A 19,302-nucleotide genomic window follows, 5' to 3' on the forward strand; every position below is an offset into this window, starting at 1 on the left:
ATAAAAAAGCGAAATTATAATGAGAGGTCTATTGCATCTTGAGTTGTTGAGCGAGATTACGAAGAGAGCGCGGGAAGTTCGCATCAAACTTCCGCTGTAAACAACACCAAAGTCAAAGGCCTTATTAGTCTTATTACCAGGAAATCTTATTTTTCAGCGAAGTCAGCAGACAGTGGCGACAGCCCAACTGTTTGTTCTATTGACGTGTTTTGAAGCGCAGAAATTTTATTGTTTTCTCTCATAAGATATCTTTAGTTCTGAAAAAACTGGCCGGTACGTGACGTGTGACGTCTAGAAAATATCTTGTGCTAGAATCTAATCAAGATCTAGAATCTATATATATATCTAGATCTAGATCTAGATTCTAGATATCTATATCTAGAGATCTAGTCTAGATTTAAATTTTAAATATCTAGATCTAGATCTAGATCTAGATCTAGTCTAGATCTAGATTAGATTCTAGATCTAGATATAGATCTAGATTGACTAGATCTAGATACCATCAGTCAGCATCAGCCAGTATTAGTATTACACTGCATGGAATTTCCTGAACAATAATTAAATCTGCACTGTCACTTAGGCCTAGAATTCGCGTAAATTTTGTACTACTAACTAGATTCTACTGGCATTTTTAAGATCTAGACTCCAGATCTGCCGTCGTAAGGGAAAACGACGAATGGTCCTGCGTAGGTAGCGAGGCAAATTTTTCAGGAGAAGCAAAAACAGTTTTCACTTTATAACTCTTCTATTTTTCACTCTTTTAAGCTGTTATTCACCAGATATCTGATTTAGATGTTCATAAAGCAGTTTCTAAAGTTTGAATGGTTTAGGTTAAAAAGTAGCAAAGTTATTCGACATTCGTCGTTCTCCCTTACACTGCGCACCCGCTGGTGAGCCTTGGGATGTAAGCAAAAACGAAGAATGGTACGGTTCGTCGTTCTCCCTTACACTCGAGAACGTTTATGGGCGAAGACGATGGTCAGTTATGACGCACCATTGACAGTAATGACTGTGTACTGGTAACTACAAATAAAAATAAGACGTATAATAACAAACCAGTTATTATACACGACGTAAGTTAGGTTTTTGTTATATCCCAACTGTAACTCGGTAAACGTCCTTCGTTTCCCTTCCCTGCTTGATTAAATACTACACAGCCAGTGTACAAATCAGATGTGCACACATTTGCAACCGCTTGATTTAAAACTGTCTCATTCGGAGCCAAAGTTTGGTTTCCAAAATATCTCTTTAATGTATTCTCTTCAGAAGCGAGTTTTACTTTTATTTTCGCTGTCTAATTGCAAATTTTTCCCTGCACGACCAAAGGGATCAACAATGTTACAATGTCAATAAATACAATCAGATCATTGCAAAGGTAAACTTTCACGTAAGAAATGTAACAATCTGACAAGACTGTATCTCAAACGCTTTTGGGAGAGGTAATGCAACGATGTTTAATAAAGAATTCAGTTGACCGGATCGGAAAACATAGGCCTACCACAAAGTAGAGATCGACAAGTACAGTTTGAATCTGCAAGACATTATTATACTCGGTCGTTATGTCCATCAAGTTATAAAAAATTGTAAAGCAAGACTAAGTGTCGCCACAATACCTCCATTTTTTAAGTTGGACAAAGAAATTTACTCTCATAACGCAGTGTCATTAATTGCTTGGTAATTCTATAATGATGTCGACCAGTGACACGTGCTAACAAATTGCGGCACTATAACCATTGTTGGGATTTGGGATGTGAAATGACTGGACAGCAAACTAACATGACGTTGGTCTGTGAACATCTGGCGGACACTAATATGCAGTGCTAATAAATTTCTCCCTAAATACTTTTTTGACTGTCCCATCCCCACCCATTTCCCCCTGATCCCATCCGTTTTCCCCTCTCTCCTGCCTGCTCATGTCAATTCACACCATCAGCATAGGCCTAATACGTAAAGACAGACAGAAAGACACAATAAGAGATACATTCTTATAAACCATTGACGGTACTCCGGGGGAGGGGGTGGTGGTGTCGTGTTTGTTTGCTAAAAAGGTGTAGCATGTTTGAACTGACGCAACAGTGACCAGTTGTCATTCGTCGCCCATGCCGAATTACCACTACGGCAGAGACCAGGGGACAACGCCGAACGAGCAGTGATCCTTGACTGATCGACCATTCGTCGTTCTCCCTTACACTGAGCTTTGGCTCGGAGCTCGCCAGTGTACGGGAAAACGACGAACTCTCAATTACGCAACAACGGATTAACTTATGACAAAAATTTTTACACCATCAGATGCAGAATTTAAAAATCTCTAGCTCTAGAAATTAAATTTGATGCAAAAAATGCTTCTTCCCAGTCCTCGCAGAATGAAAGATGACGGAAACCGTTCGGTGAAATAGAGTTCAAGTTTATTTTCCCGAACGTTCGGAGAAATAGTCACTTCGAATTATATATATGTTCCGTAACGAGCGACCATGATGAAACAGAGAATAGAGGGTTAGTTAAAGGGTTTGGGTCAGGATGTGGGGAAGGGGTTGGGGTAGGATAGGGGTAAGGTAGGGGAGGGTTAAGGATAGATCTAGGTCTCTTCTTTATTGTATTTGTTGGGGTGCTCGCTTGTTACGGAAGTCCTTCCATGTTCTCCATAGTTTGGTCATCTTCAGACTAATGTCATTTCGTCACACTAGACCTAGTCTAGGTCTACTCACACGCAGTCGAGTCACACGGTCATCTCGCCACACAACAGTTATGTACGATGAAATGACTTCCCTTATAAATTTTTCCAAAATTGTTATGAAGGAGGCATACAGTTTTGGAGAAGCAGCGCCAGCAGTCTTTATTCTAAATCATCAATTCAAGCATCACCATGTAGCCTATTCGTTGGGGTGTGCCCTCTTGTTTTTACGTAACGGTCAGACCATGACAAACATTACATTCTGTTTGTAGAGGCAGAGGGATTTGACTAACAATCTTGATTTAGAAAGTCAATCAAGAGTCGGATCCCAAATTGTAATTTTAATGCCGTGCGCTGCCACTTGAAAAATTGTCTTCAGATGTCAAGTTCTATACTTAGTAGTAGGCCTAAAGGATAATATCATCTTGACTATTTTTAACTTGATCAATATATTTTAAACAGATTCGGAGGACTAAAAGTAGAAGGAAGTTTATTTAATTAGGGGATGCGAAAGTAACATGCTCTGCTATTATAATAGATGAAGATGTCATGTCATTCTGGCAAAAGAGGGTGGAAGTGACACAGAGCAAAAGTGTTGGGGGGGGGGGGGGGGTAGCAGAAGTGCATTTGGACATTGTAATTTTGTATCTTTAGATTTAGATATAAACAAAGCCCAAAGTCTAGCAAGGTAGGATTACTTTACTGTTATTGCAGGAATAGGTAGTTTAATACTAGTTGCTTCTAATTAGTCTTAGCTACACCCCTGCCAACTCTAATTGGTCTTGTTGAAACTCTCTCTTACTTTCTCTATAGTTGTAGTAAAAGCCAAGTTAGCATATATATATTTATCCTAAAATTTAAGTGTTGTTAGTCTAATGAGGTAATTTTGTATACATATTTTTTTAGATATCAAGCAACTCTTATAATTGTCATTTGCTGTAAATTGTCATTGCCAAATAATTGTTTGTTATAGAATAGAATTACAGGCCTATATGGTTTTGATCAGTAGGTCTACTATGCAATTTGAAATAGGCATAGAACTTGATCTGGTTTATCTATTCTTTTTTTTTGTTCCAGGTTTGAGATGGCATCAAGAAAGAGACGACAGTCTTTAGTGCCTTCAGGTATAGTCAGCATTTTTTGCTGTTAGTCCTGAAACTGTAAGCATGTTTTTATACAGCATTTCACTTTCTTTCCTGAATCCTGTTTTCTATACCCAGTGCCCATTGCAGAAAGTTTCGTCAAATCCCTATTTGGTAGGCTATGGTTTGGTACATTTGAGGGCTGGCTCTGGCCTTTGTACACATTCAAATTGACCACTGCTTTGTTTCATCAAATTTGACCCCCGTAAGTACATTAGGGCCTTCTATCACATTCCAGTGCAAATGAAAAATCTGATCCTGCAATACTTAGTACAGTAACCTTCTGATTAATTGTTTTCATCAAATGTTGTCCTTGAATATGAAAATTATAATATCATGTTTGATTTAAGAGGATTACATTTTTTTCGCTATTGCTTGCGGATTGTGCACCAGGGAAGAAGATGATGGAGTACTGGTACAATAATGGCCTCAGATACTGAGACCACAGCGCCCAGGGTTGAAGTAAAAGGATAGGGCATCACTTACACTGACTGTCAGAGTGAATTAGTGCTATGTACATTATGTTTTATATCTTTGTATTTTTTAAATAATGAGAGTCGGCAGATCCTTAAGCATTATATGTTCATGCTCCTCAAGCAAATCTCTAAGTTAACTATTATAAAAAGTTTTTAGTTTTCTTTTGTTTTGTGCATCCAGTTGCTCTATAAGAAATAAATTTGATTCTTTCATGCCTTACATTTCTGGCTTTGATTTTTTAAAATGCATTGCAGATCTGAGCAACATTGCTAAGAAGTCCAAGGCCAAAGATGATTCCTACAGGAAAGACAATCTTTTGTGTGAATTGACGAAAAAGGCTGGACTTACTTTGAAAAATGGAAAGCAACCCAGTGTTTTAGGTAAGGGGGTGGAAATAAACTTTTCAAAGAACAATCACTTTTAACTTTTTATAGTTTCTTTAGCTTTAATAAAAAATATATGTAGATGAAAAAGATTGTTACAAGACAGTGTCTTTGTTTTTGTTTCAAAGGTATCACAGCCATGATGTTTTTGCAATAGTTTACTTGACCTGTTACAAAGATCACACTTGGTCTTACTTTCTAGGTGTAATTGGTGAGTTCTCATGAATTTGAAAAATCTCCAACTTTTACTCTGAGTATTATATTTAAACTCATGCTTCTTGTTTAAGTTAATAATTTTTCAAGTTTGTGGGTTTGCTGTGCTCTTCAAGAATAGTTAATCTGTGTGTTTTATTATCTAAATGTACAAACGTAAATTAAATATTGTGAACATTTCAGATGTGTCAAAAGCAGTCTTTCAAAAACAATTAGGGCTGTTGCTGAAGAATCACAGTGGTGATCTGTTGGAGGTAAGCAAAAGTTTTTTGTTGCTTTAGTTTATGAATCCTGTTAATAATAATTTTTGTGTTTTTATTTTTTCTTTCACGATGCATGTGTTTTTGAGTTGACAATAGTCTGTAGGAGCCAACATGTTTGATGCATAAGACTAATTTATCCTTTAGCTTCTTTTTCAGTGTTGTCAACAATTGCTCAGCTTTATCTCTTGGCATGTTTGTGACATAATATATATATATATATATACTGTTCTGTCAGCTCTCAAATACCTTTAAGATCAAGATGTACTATAATTTAACTATTGTGCTAACATTTTGTTTTTGTTTTCGTTCACAGGACGTGGAAACATTTTTGGAAGAATTTGGTGAATACATTGATGATCAGCAAAGGTAACTCACCAAAATTTGAATTCAAAACGGGAAAGAATTGAAGTTTGAAAGTCATTGCAACTGTTAATAATTTCAGGAGGATTATTCCTCCTTACACTGCCCTATAATCATCCAGTTAGACATTTCGTAATTTAGCTGATGAAAAGCAAGGCGATGCAAAGGACTAGTTGAACAACTGTATGATTATAATTATTGAGCCTGCAAGCAATACGATCAGAGCATACTTTCTGATGAGTTCCTGTAACATGCAGTCACAATTATTGCGAGTACAACAAGCCTGTTGTCAGAAGATGTAGTTTACTGTCTTGAAGTAAAAAAACATACTTTTTCCAGAATCAAAGGGCCAAGCTTCAGAATGCCCCAAAAGAACTGATTACAAGCTATCCTTTACTTATAAGCATTAGCTTAAATTTTGACTTGTTGATTTGTTATTCGTTATGTAACTTTCATGTTTTATTATTCAGATTTCACAAGAGCCTCCAGCCTTGCACAGTATCTGATGATTCAGAAAGGTAAATTTTGAGAGGATGTCATAAACTTTTATTCTAATTTTCTTAGATATGCCATTTACGCTATAACCACAGACAAATAATAGTTGAGAATGAATATTTTGCCTCTTTTAATCTTTCTACTCATACTTTTAATGACAATTCTAGAATACTGTTGCTGTTTTTTAAAACATCTCTTACGGTTTGCAATGAGTTTCAGCGATCCCCATTCTATCTGGAAAACCCCCCATTAAGGCTCAATAGTAAAAGGTACTGTATATATACTCGCCCATTACATGACATGACCTTGCATATAATACAGGGGTAGGCTCTGACTCCAAAGCAGCCCATTTTGAAAGGTGACATGTTTATTACTCAGTGAATTTCTCACATGCTGGAGGGGGAGTCAACATGCATGAAACAATGTACAAATAGGCAGCAAATATGTCTTACCTTTAAGATGCTTATTCACAATGTTGTCAGTTGCATGATTTTCTCCAAGAATGAGACAAATCAAAATCAACATTTCATATCAGCATTCATTAGGAATAAAATTGAATTTTGTTTTGGTTTTTAAGTTTTTTGTACCCCCCAGAGCGGTGCCACTGACTGTAGTGTCTTTAGGCCATTCCCAAAGGGGGGGACATTTCTCGTTCAAGCATAGTAGAATTGTAAATGGGCTGACTCATATCACGCTCATAACTGTGCCTGATCTACAACAGGGAACTGCTGCTTTTTCTTTCCTGATCCTTACTATTGTCATTTTCCTCTACCTCTTTTGTATGTTTGTCACTCTCTTGTGACCTGCTATTTCCGGGGTGCCTTGACAGTCGAAGAGGACCTTGTGATGTTGAAGCTAGAGGGGTGAGCAGTCTAAGTCTTATTCCCTGTAAAGACTTCTCTGTTGACACCCACCCCTTGGCGCTCATATGACCTTATGCAGTTGCGAGCGCCGTAAAACCCTCTACTATTTAAAAAAAAAAGTTTTTTGTTTTATGAGTTTCAATGTTAGTTTTGAGCAAATCATAATTGAACAAATTTTCTAGTTTATAAGTTAATATATGTCATAAGTAATGGTTAATTTTTTAAAAGTAATATTTGGTGGGATTTTAAAAAATACCTTCCATTTCTTTGTGAGCAGTACTTCAGGCACTGTGGCTGATTCTGTTCTGAGGCTTTTCCTGGGAGTTGATGTCATACAGGTGTGTCTTGTTTTCTTGATTTCTTAGTGGAAACTCTTGTGGATAGTTTTCAAATACAAATGTTTGCATCTTTACTTTTTTAAATAGAGACTTAAAAAAAAAAAAATATCTAAGAGAAAGGTGTAATTTTCACACCTGTGTAGTGACCGAGAGTCTCCATAAACCTTAAGTATCAGTTTTCATTGTTTCATATGGTTTGAGTTGTCTCTGTACCTTGTTGTACTAGTGAGAAAGAGGGGACTTTGAAAAATGGAGGGAATTTTGTATTACAGTCCTTTATTTTATTGAACTATATTTTTTTTCCTGAATAATGTGTAATATTTTCAATTGTTTTTTCTTTTACTTTATACAAATTACAACACAACCCTCTCCCCCGCGCCCCGTTATTTTGGGCGTCTTGGAAATTGCTACAAGAAGAAGGGGGGGGGGGGGGGGGGTTGTATATAAATTTATGTTTATTTTTGTATCAGAATCTGTCTTTTGATTTGCTGACTAGAGATTTTTTTTTTTTTTTCACTCTTAAACAGTCACCACTGATGACCCTGCTACTGGAGAAGCTGCAAGAGTTTGTCGGTGAAGAGGAGGAGTAAGTTGTTGTGTGGTTGTGATGGTCTAGCGCTTTGTGTCCTATGGTTGTATGGTTAAGGTTGTGGAATTCTGTGAACTCGAAAAAAAATGTCACGTGGTCTGCTCCTTCTACTTCTTTTTCTGGGTTTGTGTTGTTCTGTTATACTTCCTGACAAAAAGTGTTTTATGTTCTCATCCAACCACAAAGCATAGGGATGTCTGCGACATTCATTATTTGAGAAATAAAATGTTTTGTTAAACCACTGCAGTTTTACACATTTTTGACAAGTACGAAAAGGACCAATAAGTTTGGATTTTGTTCCCTACATTTTATGGAGACACTTCGTCATCAATGAGAAGCCTACATTCACACAATATTTTTGGTCACATCCCTTATTGGTGTAAGTTAAAACATATTTCTTTGATATTTCATTTTCATTTTTATGACTTTAACCTGTTTCTTACTTAAACTTCAAATGCAACATTATTGTCGAGGGTCTCAGTGGAAGGAAAATTAATATCAGAGAAAGTGAATTTATGTTTTGTCTGTGAAAAGACAAGATGGTGCTGCAGGAATGCGTCACAGGTGTTTTTTGGTATTCTCTTCTACCAGCATTTTGGGGTAAGAATTGGCCTAATTATCCATGTTTGCGATGACCAAAACATAAAAGATAACCTGATGCATCACAAATGCTGTCATCTGTATGAACACGAAAAGTTTGATTTGGTAAACTGATGATAATGGTCTGTTTAAATTCCCTTTCATTTCAGCTTCATTTTCCACCTTGGTCAGAAGGTCTACGTCCCAAGATTGGTTTTAAGCCAGTTTCGTTTTCTGGACAGAATTGTAGATGGAAAGGTGGGTGTGTGAAAAAATCTGATTTGTGTGAAGGTCTTTGTGTAGCGATTGTCAGAAAATGCATGGCATACTTTTGCTCTTGACTTTTTAGTGCATGTAAATATTTTTAAATAGTGGCTTAAGTATTTTTGTTGGTTATTCTGGCTATTTGAATTTGTTAGGAAAAAGGAATTCCTTTCTTTTTATCTGTCTGTCTCTCCTTAACTCTTCCTTTCTTGCTTGCCTTTCGGTTCTCTCACTCTCTCTCTCTCTCTCTCTCTCTCTCTCTCTCTCTCTCTCTCTCTCTCTCTCTCTCTCTCTCTCTCTCTCTCTCTCTCTCTCTCTCTCTCTCCCTCCCCCCCCCCCCCTCCCTTTTTTTTTTTTTTTTTTTCACCTCCCTCTTTCCCCCTCCGGCCCTCCCCCCTCTCTCTCTCTATCTCTCTCTCTCTCTCTCTCTCTGTCTCCCCCCCCCCCCCCCCTTCTCTCTTTCTCGCTCAATTTTTTTAATGTCATTCTTTTCATTCTGTGTCATTTGATTGTCATCCATCACATTCCACCATGTCCAGGAACTGACCAAAAAACTGATGGAGATTTTGGGTAGCTCCTGCCTGGACGTACAGAAGGAAATCATTGCCTGTCTGCCAGACATTGTCGAAGACTCGGAGCATGGGGAGGTGGCAAAAAAACTCAGGTGAGTAGCCTTTGCTTTCTTTTTTTTTAAAAATGAGTTCAATGCTATATTAGGAACAAATAGATTAGTACCCTTCCCTTTATCATTTTTAAATGAGGCTAATACTTCACTAGGAACAAATACACAGTTACAAAGTAAAGTTTCAATTTAAGGAGTTTAAAATAGCAATTTTTGTCTTAGTCTAGAAGCACAGTTGACCTGTCAGCACTGAAGAAAGCTAGAGAGAAAATAATAGGTACAAAAGAAATGTGCAAGCTAGAGAGTTTGTAGCTTATCAGTGTTTCTCTGTTATATAGAGAAATTAAGTCTCCTTTTGGTGGGGTTTGTGACAACTCATATCTCGTAGCTCTTTTGAGTTTCACAAGAAATATTATATGGGTATCGATAGAATGTTAAAGAAAAGAGGACATTTTTTTTTCATCCTTGTAGAGAGATGTGATTCATGATTATTTGGCAGTACCATAATTAACTAATCACAAGATATAATATACAATGGTAGGCCATAGACCTTGAATTTTGTGTGCTATTGCAGGTAAAAGTCTGCGCAAGTGTATTTTTTTTTACTTTGCTCTTTGTACTCAAAGTTATTGCATGGAACACACACACATGCACACACACCACACCACACCACACACACCACACCACACACACCACACCGCACCACACACACACCACACCACACACACCACACCACACACACATATACAAGCACTCACACACACATACACACATACGTAAACACATACACCCCCTCATTCTGGTTCTTGATTCACCATAATTGCACATTCCCACACTCACACTCAACATGATTTCATGCATTTAACGCATACTCAGTGAATGCATGTACACACAGACATTAAAACATCGCTCCCCCCATGTCTTTGCATGCATTGGCGATCAGACCAAGATGTTTCCTGTTCCTGTAAGACACAGCACCAACCCCACGGTGATGCCTGAATCTGCGCTCTCTTGTTCAAGTCAGTTCCAAATGGGGGGCCCAAGTTTACTTTAAAGTGTCTGAGGACGCTACTGAGGATCAAATGGACAGACAGACAGTATCACCAACGAGGAAGTATTAATTAAGAAGAACGAGATAGAGCCCAGTCAGAGATGAAGTGGGAAGAAGACGTTGGCGATGGATTGGACACACTTTCAGGAAGTCAAGCAGCTGCATAACAAGGAAAGTGTTAGATTGGAACCCACAGGGTAAAAGATCAAGGGGAAGACCACGTGGAACGTGGAGAAGAATCACGGAAATGGATGTACAGGAAAGTGGGAAGACATGGAGTGACATCCAGCGACTAGCCCAGGATAGGGAAAGGTGGAAAGTGTTTGTTCGTGGCCTATGTCCTGATCCAGGGTGAGAAAGGCAATGATAATGATGACGTTTACTTTTACCCATTTTTGTCTTCCTCTCCAGGGATGAGCTGATGAGTAACAAAGAGCTGACCTGCCCTGTGATCGATGCTCTCACCTATCTCAGCATTCCCCAGGATCTGGTCACAGAGGTTAGGACTCGTTTCTCCTTAAGACAAAGTTTTCATATATATGTCACAACGCAGTGGAATCAGGCGCCCGTCAATTTGGGGGCATATGGAGTTATTGGTATCATCTTAAAGCCAGTCCGTTTTCCTTGCTTTTAATAAAAAAGAGTATCTTTTTATCTTGGATACAAGTCGAGATATTTGCGAAAGGAGGAGGTGGGGGTCACCTGGTTTCAGAGGTAAAATTGGTGAGAAAATGGCCGCCATAGATTACTTATTTCCTTGGCTTGAGAGTCAGTGGAAACGGAAAATTTACATTTTTGTGCCTTTAATCAGCGTTTTCCAGTAAAATCCTCTCAGAAATGTGTCCTTCAATGGGCATGAAGGGTGTTAGCCAAAGAACAAAAATTTTGATAAAATTCACAAACCTACTGAAAAATGCCAGTTTCTTTACTTTGATTATTTTGACGTGCGCCTGATTTCACCACGCTACCTCACATATAAATGTCTTGCGCTGGATTCAATGATTCTTGTATTATATGTTTCTCTGCGATGAGATGAGCAGTATTCTAACTTTCAAGGCTTTGACAGTTTGAATCAATGTCATTCTAAAAGTAAAGTGACTTCAGTTGATTCTGATCCCTATTTGACATAGACAATACATTGCTTGTCCTTCTTTAAGACTTCTTATGTTTGTTTTGTCAAAGATTTGAAAGGGATTTTTCTTTCTTTTTTAAAAAAGTGGTTACGTTTTTATGACAGATGATGTGTATGTAAATTCTGGTCTTTACGATAATTAAGTTATTTTGTTCGATTAAAGTTTAGGAATTGTCGTTGTAATGACTGAGTTCTAACCTATATTGAGTTGTACATTTTTGTATCATAGATATCCTTTTTCTTTCATGTTTGATCTCGATGCCTCCTCAGATCCGTAACTCTGTCCTAGACATGCTCAAATCTTTCAGCATCTGTGATCTACCGATTGTTGTCAACTTCCTCCTAGAGTCCATTACTGCGAACGATGCACAAGAAGTAAGTGACTCATAGATCTACGTAAGCAATTGAAGTTTATTTTTTTTCCATGATGAAACTCAAAGTTTTCTGTAGTGTTCCCAAATATCAAAAGTGCAGAAAGTGACTGTATGTAGAAAGTACAAAAGTGCGATGTCTTCCCTTACAGTAATAGATTTTAAAACTTTTATCTGAAAGTAAAATAAGTGCTCAATATTATTTATTCTGTCCTTTATATAGTTGGAGAGTGTATAGTTTAAAATACTGCATGAATTTCATGACATTTTAAATAAGGTAAAGCTAGTGAAGTTTAAAGTTTTACTTTTCATTATTTGGAATATTTTTATGAATATCCTGTTCTTGCTGTCTTTACATTTTCTGATGTTATCCATCTTTAAAGTAAGTTGAGTGGTTTGAACGGTAATAGTAAAAGGGTGAAAGACACATTTCTATTATCGTTACATCAAACAGTAGTGTTTGTGTGCTATTGGTCTACAGCTTGTGTCCTGTGATGATGGTGTGTGTGGCCAGTTAGGCCAATGAGTATTAGAAAATGTAGATTGCAATAATTGTAATCTTCTATTCTCTATTGCAATATTTTGTGTCTCAGAAGGTGTTGCACGTGTGCCTTTGCTGCTACATCTTTTTCCTTGAGACTGGCTTTGGCATCCAATTTCTATTGACTGTAATCTTCTTCCATCTGTTTCCAAGTTCTAAAGCTGAAGCTGAGGTCTTTGTTGAGGTCATGATCTTTTAGTTGAGTGTCCTTTTTGTGTTCTGATTTCCATTTTAACTTTGTTTTCTAGGTTGTCACAGAGATCCGGTCAAAAGTTGATTTCACCTCATCGTCTAAGCTGCCTGCGGAGGAGTTGGAGAGGTGAAGTCTTGTAGCAATTGTCAGTGCTGGTTGACTGCCAGCTTGAAGTGCTTTTTCATCAAAGTTTTTTCTTTTATTCTTTGTGCTGTTTTGTTTTGTAAAAAAAGAAATGGAAATTTGACTTTTTTATGTTGTTTGTGTCTGATGAATGAATTGTCAATAGTTCCTGGCTTATTTTTTAATATGGACATTGCTTAAAATGTCAGGAAGAACATTTGGTACCCAAGTAATTATTTGAGTTAGTCGTTTTCTTTAAAATTCTTATGTTATTGAACATGTACTTCCTTTATTTACAATGATTCCTTGCCCATCTATTAAGTTCTTTCTTAAAATTTCAGCGGTTTCATAAATTTGAGAAAATATCATTTTGAATGGATCATAATAGCCTAGCATTGTGTCAGAAACATCGAATGTCAGCTCAAACTGAATTATAATTTCTGTGTCTGACCTAGATCTATAGTGCTGTATTGTTTGAAAAATTATTTGATGTAGAAGCTTGCAATGGAAGATTGGCTCTGCGTCTCATCCGTTTTTTTTTGGTGTACAGCAATTGTGTAGGGAACATAAAACATGCTGACTCTAATGTATTTCTTCCTCAGAGTGAGAACAAACATTAAACTCACTGTGGATGCCTTGAAAGGCCGGATGCAGTTCCAGAGATTTGTAGCAGAGGCCTGGATCAAGGTAGGGGGGCGCTTCATCTGTCTTTATGCTGTGGGCTTCAAGGAACTTAAACGTTTGCTTGTGGGAGGTTGTTGGGTGCTGGGGTGTCGTTTTCTCCTCTGTTTTCCTATTTTTATGTCGCAATTGTTTGTGACTGGGACTATGTGATTTATAATTTATAGTTGTTGTACAACGATTGCTGTTCGATGAGTTGTCTCGTAGGTGTGTCTACGAACAGGTAACATTGGGGAAGTAAAACTGTTTACAAGACGATTACTACAGATTCAGTTATTGTTATACAAAACATTCTGCACAGTTGTCCATTTCTCTTGAAGGATTGATTCAAGGACTCTGAGAGTTGAATGAAAAAACTAGTGCTCAAAGCAAATTAAGCTTGAAGCATTGATCGAAGTAATCTGTAAATTAATTTTTTTAAAACTTCTAAGCTTGATGGAGGGAGCATTTTCACCATGATTATCGTCATCATCATAATTATTTTCATTGTTGTTATTAGTATTAGTATTATTAGTATTATCATTGTTGTTATGATGATGATGATTATTATTATTATTATTTTCATTTTTTAGAACTTGCTCTAAAGTGGACTTGTATCTCATTGCCACAGGTCATTGGTGCTGCTAAGGACTCCAAAGTGCTGGACGTGTTTGTCTTGTTGATTCTGCACTGGATGAACCACAAGAAGGCCGTGGAGAGCTTGGTCAGGAACAGAATCAGGGCCGGACTTTTCACAGACTTTCTGCTCACCAAGGCCTTTTCCTCTTACTCCCAGGTGATGGCAGAAAAAAATATGCACCTCTTGTATTTACTCCAGTTGGGAAATTGATGTGGCAATAGCACGTCATAAAAATCCATACATTCAATAATTCTCAAGTAAAATCATATTATGTAACACAAAGGCTGTTGGAAAAGAAAGATGAAAATAGTCATATCTTCATATCTGAAAAAAGCAAAAGCCTTTTCACAGTCTGTGAATATGACAAAGCTATTCCTCACAAAGAATCTGACTGAAGACTAGATCCAAAGGTCCATGATCGCCCACGCCAGTCGGCAAGGCACCAGATGATGATGATCCCTGTTTGCCCTGACGGATGACTGTGAAGCAGCCCACTTTCTTTCTGGTGAAGGGGGATCTAAGAAGTTTACAACATTACTAAGAAGATGTGCTTGACTTTTTGTGAACCCCCTTTGTAGACTAGGGTTGCATGTTATAACTGGGGTAGACATAATTTTAGCTAGAGGTGTGGGTTCTTCAAGTTTCTCTTGTTTGTTTTCATGTGAGCATAGTTAAGGAAATCAAGTACTTGTGTCGTGCCTTTGACTTTCTAAGTAAAGGAATAGCAGATGACGTTATTCCCATTAGCTTTCTGTGGTTGGTTTAGTGTATGTATGAAACCTCCGATAGCTTTTACCTTCAAAGCGAAGGCATGGGGAAGGTAATATTATATTCTGATTACCATATTGTCTCTGGTCTAGTGTGTAATGCTTTTTTTTTTCAAATGTCTGCAGAGAGGGAAAGCAAAGGCTTTTGGCTTTATGTGGGAAAAAAGAGCATGTATTTGTCAGCCAAAGTGCTAGGTCAAGCCAAAAGTTAAGATTAAGATTCAATGGTCGTTGGATTTTTTCGCACTTATATTTACGTTTGTATGTCTTTTGTTCTATTCCCAGGTGGTGAGGGAGTACTTTCCCTCTCTCCAGTGCCTGGCCCAGGCTTTGCTTCGCTCACCCGAGATAGTCATTGGTTACTGTGGCAGCTCCGTCTACTCGTTGGCTTTCACCACGTTTGATGCATACTGTCAACAGGTAGGGGTGACATATGACAAGAAAATTCCAGGAATTTCATCTTCAATTTCCCCTGTCAAGAAAACACCTTGAAAGTAAATGAAATATGGAAAAAAAAAGAAGAGAAAAATGGGAATTTAAATTTGGTGATTAAAAATAATCTCCCACTGGAAATTCTCTTTAGGGCTGAGGCCTTTTTATGATCATATCGCTGATTGATTGGTCAGTATGATTTAGTTCAACCTAAGTATTTCTCTTCATAAATCCTTCCTCTCTCTGTTATTGTTTTTAAAAAATAACATTGAAAATGGGTACAAAATCCATGAAACTGCCAGGAAATTTTTTCACTTTGATGAGTGGGAACCTTGTGAGAGTAGCAAAGTACGGTTTTAAGAAAATAAAGGCATGGGGTATAAGATAGAGTGACTTGCTGATGTTAGATTTTGCTCAATGCCCATTGTCATGTCTTTGTTTTGGGCGGAAGCAACTCATTCATCATTCTGGTTTACTTGTAATACTTCTTAAGTTTTGTTTGATGGATATTTGGAGGGTACCAATGGTATGTCCTACTTCTTTTCTTTCCCTTTCTGTTTGTTTTATTTCCTCGCTGCTCTAGATAGCCGTTTATTGTGTCGATATATGCTTCTCTTTCCTCAAACAAAGGGGGTTTTGTTTTTGCTAATGTTCGTCTGTCCTTCTAGGAAATTGTTGGATCTCTGGTCACACACATTGGCAGCGGCTTTACCGGGGAGATTGAAGCGGCATTGGACATTCTGGCAGATCTGGTGAAGAAACAGCCCCAGGTCATGGCCCGGTATGCTGTGTTTGTCAAGGTGAGTGACCGAACGACTGATTATTAAAAACTCCTGTTTCTTCCTCTTAAGTCTCACAGATTTCAAATCGTTTCCAAAATTATAAGTTGGATTCGAGTTGTCTTTTGATTGTTGCTGCAATGTTGTTGATACAGAAGTTGAAGTTGGTAGCCGAAGGGCATGAGCTGGAGGATTGCTGGATTTACATCAATGACAATACAAAAAATCAACAATAATGCCTAACAATAGTAATGTTTATCTAATGTTACATTTGTGTTTTGTAGGTGTGAAATTCATCCACGTTTTGCAGTAAAGAGTGAATGGGTGTGCCAAAAGTAAAAGGAGGAGAAAAAATAAAAACTACCTGGTAGTGGAAGTGGGGTTGAGAAGACATGGGGGAGTTTGGGGGGGGGGGGGGGGGTGAGAAGAAGGGGTGTCTGTTTGTCTATACTGCAGGGATACTTGCTATTATTGTTGTTCTCAGCAAGGGCCAATTTCTTATTTTGAGATCAGCAACTTCTCATTGTAAATTGCTAACCCTACAGGGCGTCTTGGACTACCTTGACCACAACAACTTGACCGTTGGTCAGATCCGCAAGCTGTATCTGCTCCTGGCACAGCTGGCCTATCAGAACAAAGCTGCTGACGGCAGTTACTTACAGGTACGTCACTCAGTGGGATTATTTGGGACGCTGTCTTGTCTTTGAAAAGACTTTTTATTATTATAATGATTATTTTGTTAACATGTATTTTTTTGGTTAAACCTTTGTCTCTGTATATTGATTAAGCGACCCTGAGTGATTCAAGTGTGCCACTGGTAGGTCCTACTTCTTTTCTCTCCCTCAGTTGTGTCAACCTGTCAGTCTTGCCTTTTCCTTACTGTTATTGTGTGTTGATGTGCTTCTGTTTTCTCAAACTAAACTAACCGAACTGAAAGCAAAAGCTCTGATGGCCTAGTATTTGAGTACAATTACTTACTTACCCACAGAATAAGTTTGTACACATGTGGGTTTGGGTTTGTGAAGTTACTGCCAGGTGTGGTGATCGGAGTAGATGTGTGATGTAGTTTTACTTGGATAGATATTTAATTGGCCAAATTTTGCCCTACAGATGGTATTTCGTTTTTAAATCTATTAACCATACGCTGACAGCATTTTGTCCGTAATGCATAGCTTATTGTAAACATTGGGATTTGTTTAGGTGCTATTGATTACTTAGAGAGAGAGCACTCAACTAAGATTGTGTCTAGTTATTCAGAAGTTTACTGGAATACTCTTAAGTCTTTCTGTTCCTTTTGTGGGCATTTTTGCTGTACTTTTTGTCTTTGACATTAATTTTGTTTTGCATGTAATGTAACAACAGAAAATAAGTATGTTCGTAACTCTCCATTATAACTTACTTTTGTTGTCAGGACGATCTGCACATTATCATTCGAAAGCAACTGACAAGCACCAACTCCAGGTAAGCTTGGCCTAATAATTTCTTATGATCTACTTAGGTAAGACAAACAGTAACAAATCCATTTTTTTCCTTTGTGTAGTTCACTTTCAGTAGATATTGATGTATTATTATATGAAATTATTTAGTAATTTTTATTGTCATAGCATGTATGTCTCCGTGAAAAAAATCTTTTGATAGGGATAAGAAAAGTGGTCTTTCTGTTCTCTTTTGCTGCAATGTATTCATGTTTTTGTTCTTGATTTTTTTTCTTCTTGTCACTGTTTCCCGTTCCTGCCACTTTGGCATGTTCTGGCTTGTACAATGTTATAGATGTTAGATGTTAATGATTTACATTTACTTCTGGCATGATTTTCAGATTTTATCTCTTTCGTTTTTGAGGGGAAATGAAATTCACTATTTCTTACCTGGACCTGTGTTTCCTGTGACCAGGTACAAGAGGATGGGCGTGACGGGCGCTATCTCCGTGGTGCACGCCCTGGCATCTGACACAAGCGACTCGGAGGAAGAGCTCCCGGCTGATTCATACAAACAGGTCAGATTTGGTCATTCTCATGGACAGTTGGACATTTTCTTTCTGTTTCTGAACTTCAAAACATAAAAAAAATAATACAGGCTAATGTTAAAATAGAAGCAACAGAAATGTGTTTTCTCAGACGACTGCTGAGAATATCTTGGAAAGACAAGAAATCAAATGGGGTTGTACTTGCAGAAGCCCATGTGGGCCACTCAGTGATAAAATCCACTTTCTGGGACTCTTGAAGAGACCTAGAAGCCTTGAACATCAAGCTCTCACTGGTAAAATCGAAGGCAAATGAGGCAGGGGTGGACTGAGAGCAACCCACTTGGAGAGCCCAAAGAGATGGATGATGTGGAAGGATCAAGATAATGTAGTTGGTTTTTTTTTTTTTAGATCTTTAAGCATAGGAATGAATAGAGAACCATGATTGTTGATGTCTGTCGCTGATGTGGCTCTTAACGATGGTGATTAAGTGTACCATTGCCTGCATTTGTTTTGGACCTTCAGCACTTTGTCAAGCTCGTTTTGTTTTGGTTCACCGTCACTCCATATATATCCCCCATATATAAAGGAATGCAAAGAATCGTGTCTCTGTACAGGTGATTGAGCTACTGGAGCTGGTACACAAGTCTGGCCGCCGGGATCCCGAGATGACCGCTCTGTTCCTGGACAGTCTGGCAACCACGATTGACACGGAAAATCTTTACAGTAACGTGGAGAACTGGGTCGCGGGAAACATGGTTGAAGGTTTGCGCTGGGGGACTGAAATTTGGAATTATGGCAAAGAAATGTTAACCTCAAAGACAAAATATCTTTAAACTTAAGCTGAGTTCAGCCTTCACCTTAGACTAATCATATTCACAATCAAATAATTTGTGTACCTAGTTACTTGGAAGGGGCTGTCAGATTTCTCTTATTTTGTGTTGCATGATTATCAGTAGTTGATGAACTTTTTGTGAGTTTGTTGTGTCAAGTTTTGTCAACCGTTACAGACAGAGCTCAGTTCTGTTTTTCCTTTTCCCTTTTTTTCTCTTTGAAGTTGCAAAATTTGTTTCTGGGGTGACACTTGCTGCAGCACTATCTTGTACTGTGTTAGTTATTTTTAAAAATTTTGTATATCTTTGGGTTTCAGCGTTTGAGGAGAACTATGTCATGGATGTGGATGGGGACGATACAGAGTTGAAGGAAGCCTGCCCCGTTACCATAGAGAGTACATATGACCTGAACAAGAGCGAAAGCACCATCGTCATCAATCTGGTAGATCTGGCTCAGAACCTTTACGACAGAACAGCCCGACGCCACTTGGAGTGAGTTCTTCTTTGCCTTGTTACATTCTGACTGCTATGAATTAGTGTTTGAAGAAATTATTTTTTCTT

General features: G+C 37.9%; 1 protein-coding gene across 1 annotated transcript in view; it reads left to right on the top strand.

The window, feature by feature from the left end:
• The first annotated feature begins 113 nt into the window (after positions 1–113).
• Positions 114–19,302, top strand: part of LOC101862679 (Fanconi anemia group D2 protein) — a 30,394-nt gene continuing 11,205 nt past the window's right edge. Inside the window, exons 1-22 of the mRNA XM_005107615.3 lie at positions 114–273; positions 3,749–3,795; positions 4,545–4,670; positions 5,070–5,140; positions 5,463–5,515; positions 5,980–6,027; positions 7,145–7,205; positions 7,733–7,791; positions 8,544–8,631; positions 9,177–9,301; positions 10,722–10,809; positions 11,713–11,817; positions 12,603–12,673; positions 13,273–13,357; positions 13,962–14,126; positions 15,023–15,157; positions 15,838–15,969; positions 16,494–16,610; positions 17,360–17,409; positions 17,839–17,941; positions 18,526–18,673; positions 19,059–19,233. Coding sequence (XP_005107672.1) covers positions 3,756–3,795; positions 4,545–4,670; positions 5,070–5,140; positions 5,463–5,515; positions 5,980–6,027; positions 7,145–7,205; positions 7,733–7,791; positions 8,544–8,631; positions 9,177–9,301; positions 10,722–10,809; positions 11,713–11,817; positions 12,603–12,673; positions 13,273–13,357; positions 13,962–14,126; positions 15,023–15,157; positions 15,838–15,969; positions 16,494–16,610; positions 17,360–17,409; positions 17,839–17,941; positions 18,526–18,673; positions 19,059–19,233 — 2,045 coding nt within the window. The 5' untranslated portion in view covers positions 114–273; positions 3,749–3,755. The remainder of the gene's footprint in view (positions 274–3,748; positions 3,796–4,544; positions 4,671–5,069; positions 5,141–5,462; positions 5,516–5,979; positions 6,028–7,144; positions 7,206–7,732; positions 7,792–8,543; positions 8,632–9,176; positions 9,302–10,721; positions 10,810–11,712; positions 11,818–12,602; positions 12,674–13,272; positions 13,358–13,961; positions 14,127–15,022; positions 15,158–15,837; positions 15,970–16,493; positions 16,611–17,359; positions 17,410–17,838; positions 17,942–18,525; positions 18,674–19,058; positions 19,234–19,302) is intronic.

The sequence above is a fragment of the Aplysia californica genome, unplaced genomic scaffold (genome assembly GCF_000002075.1).
Source record: "Aplysia californica isolate F4 #8 unplaced genomic scaffold, AplCal3.0 scaffold00615, whole genome shotgun sequence".
Taxonomy (NCBI): domain Eukaryota; kingdom Metazoa; phylum Mollusca; class Gastropoda; order Aplysiida; family Aplysiidae; genus Aplysia; species Aplysia californica.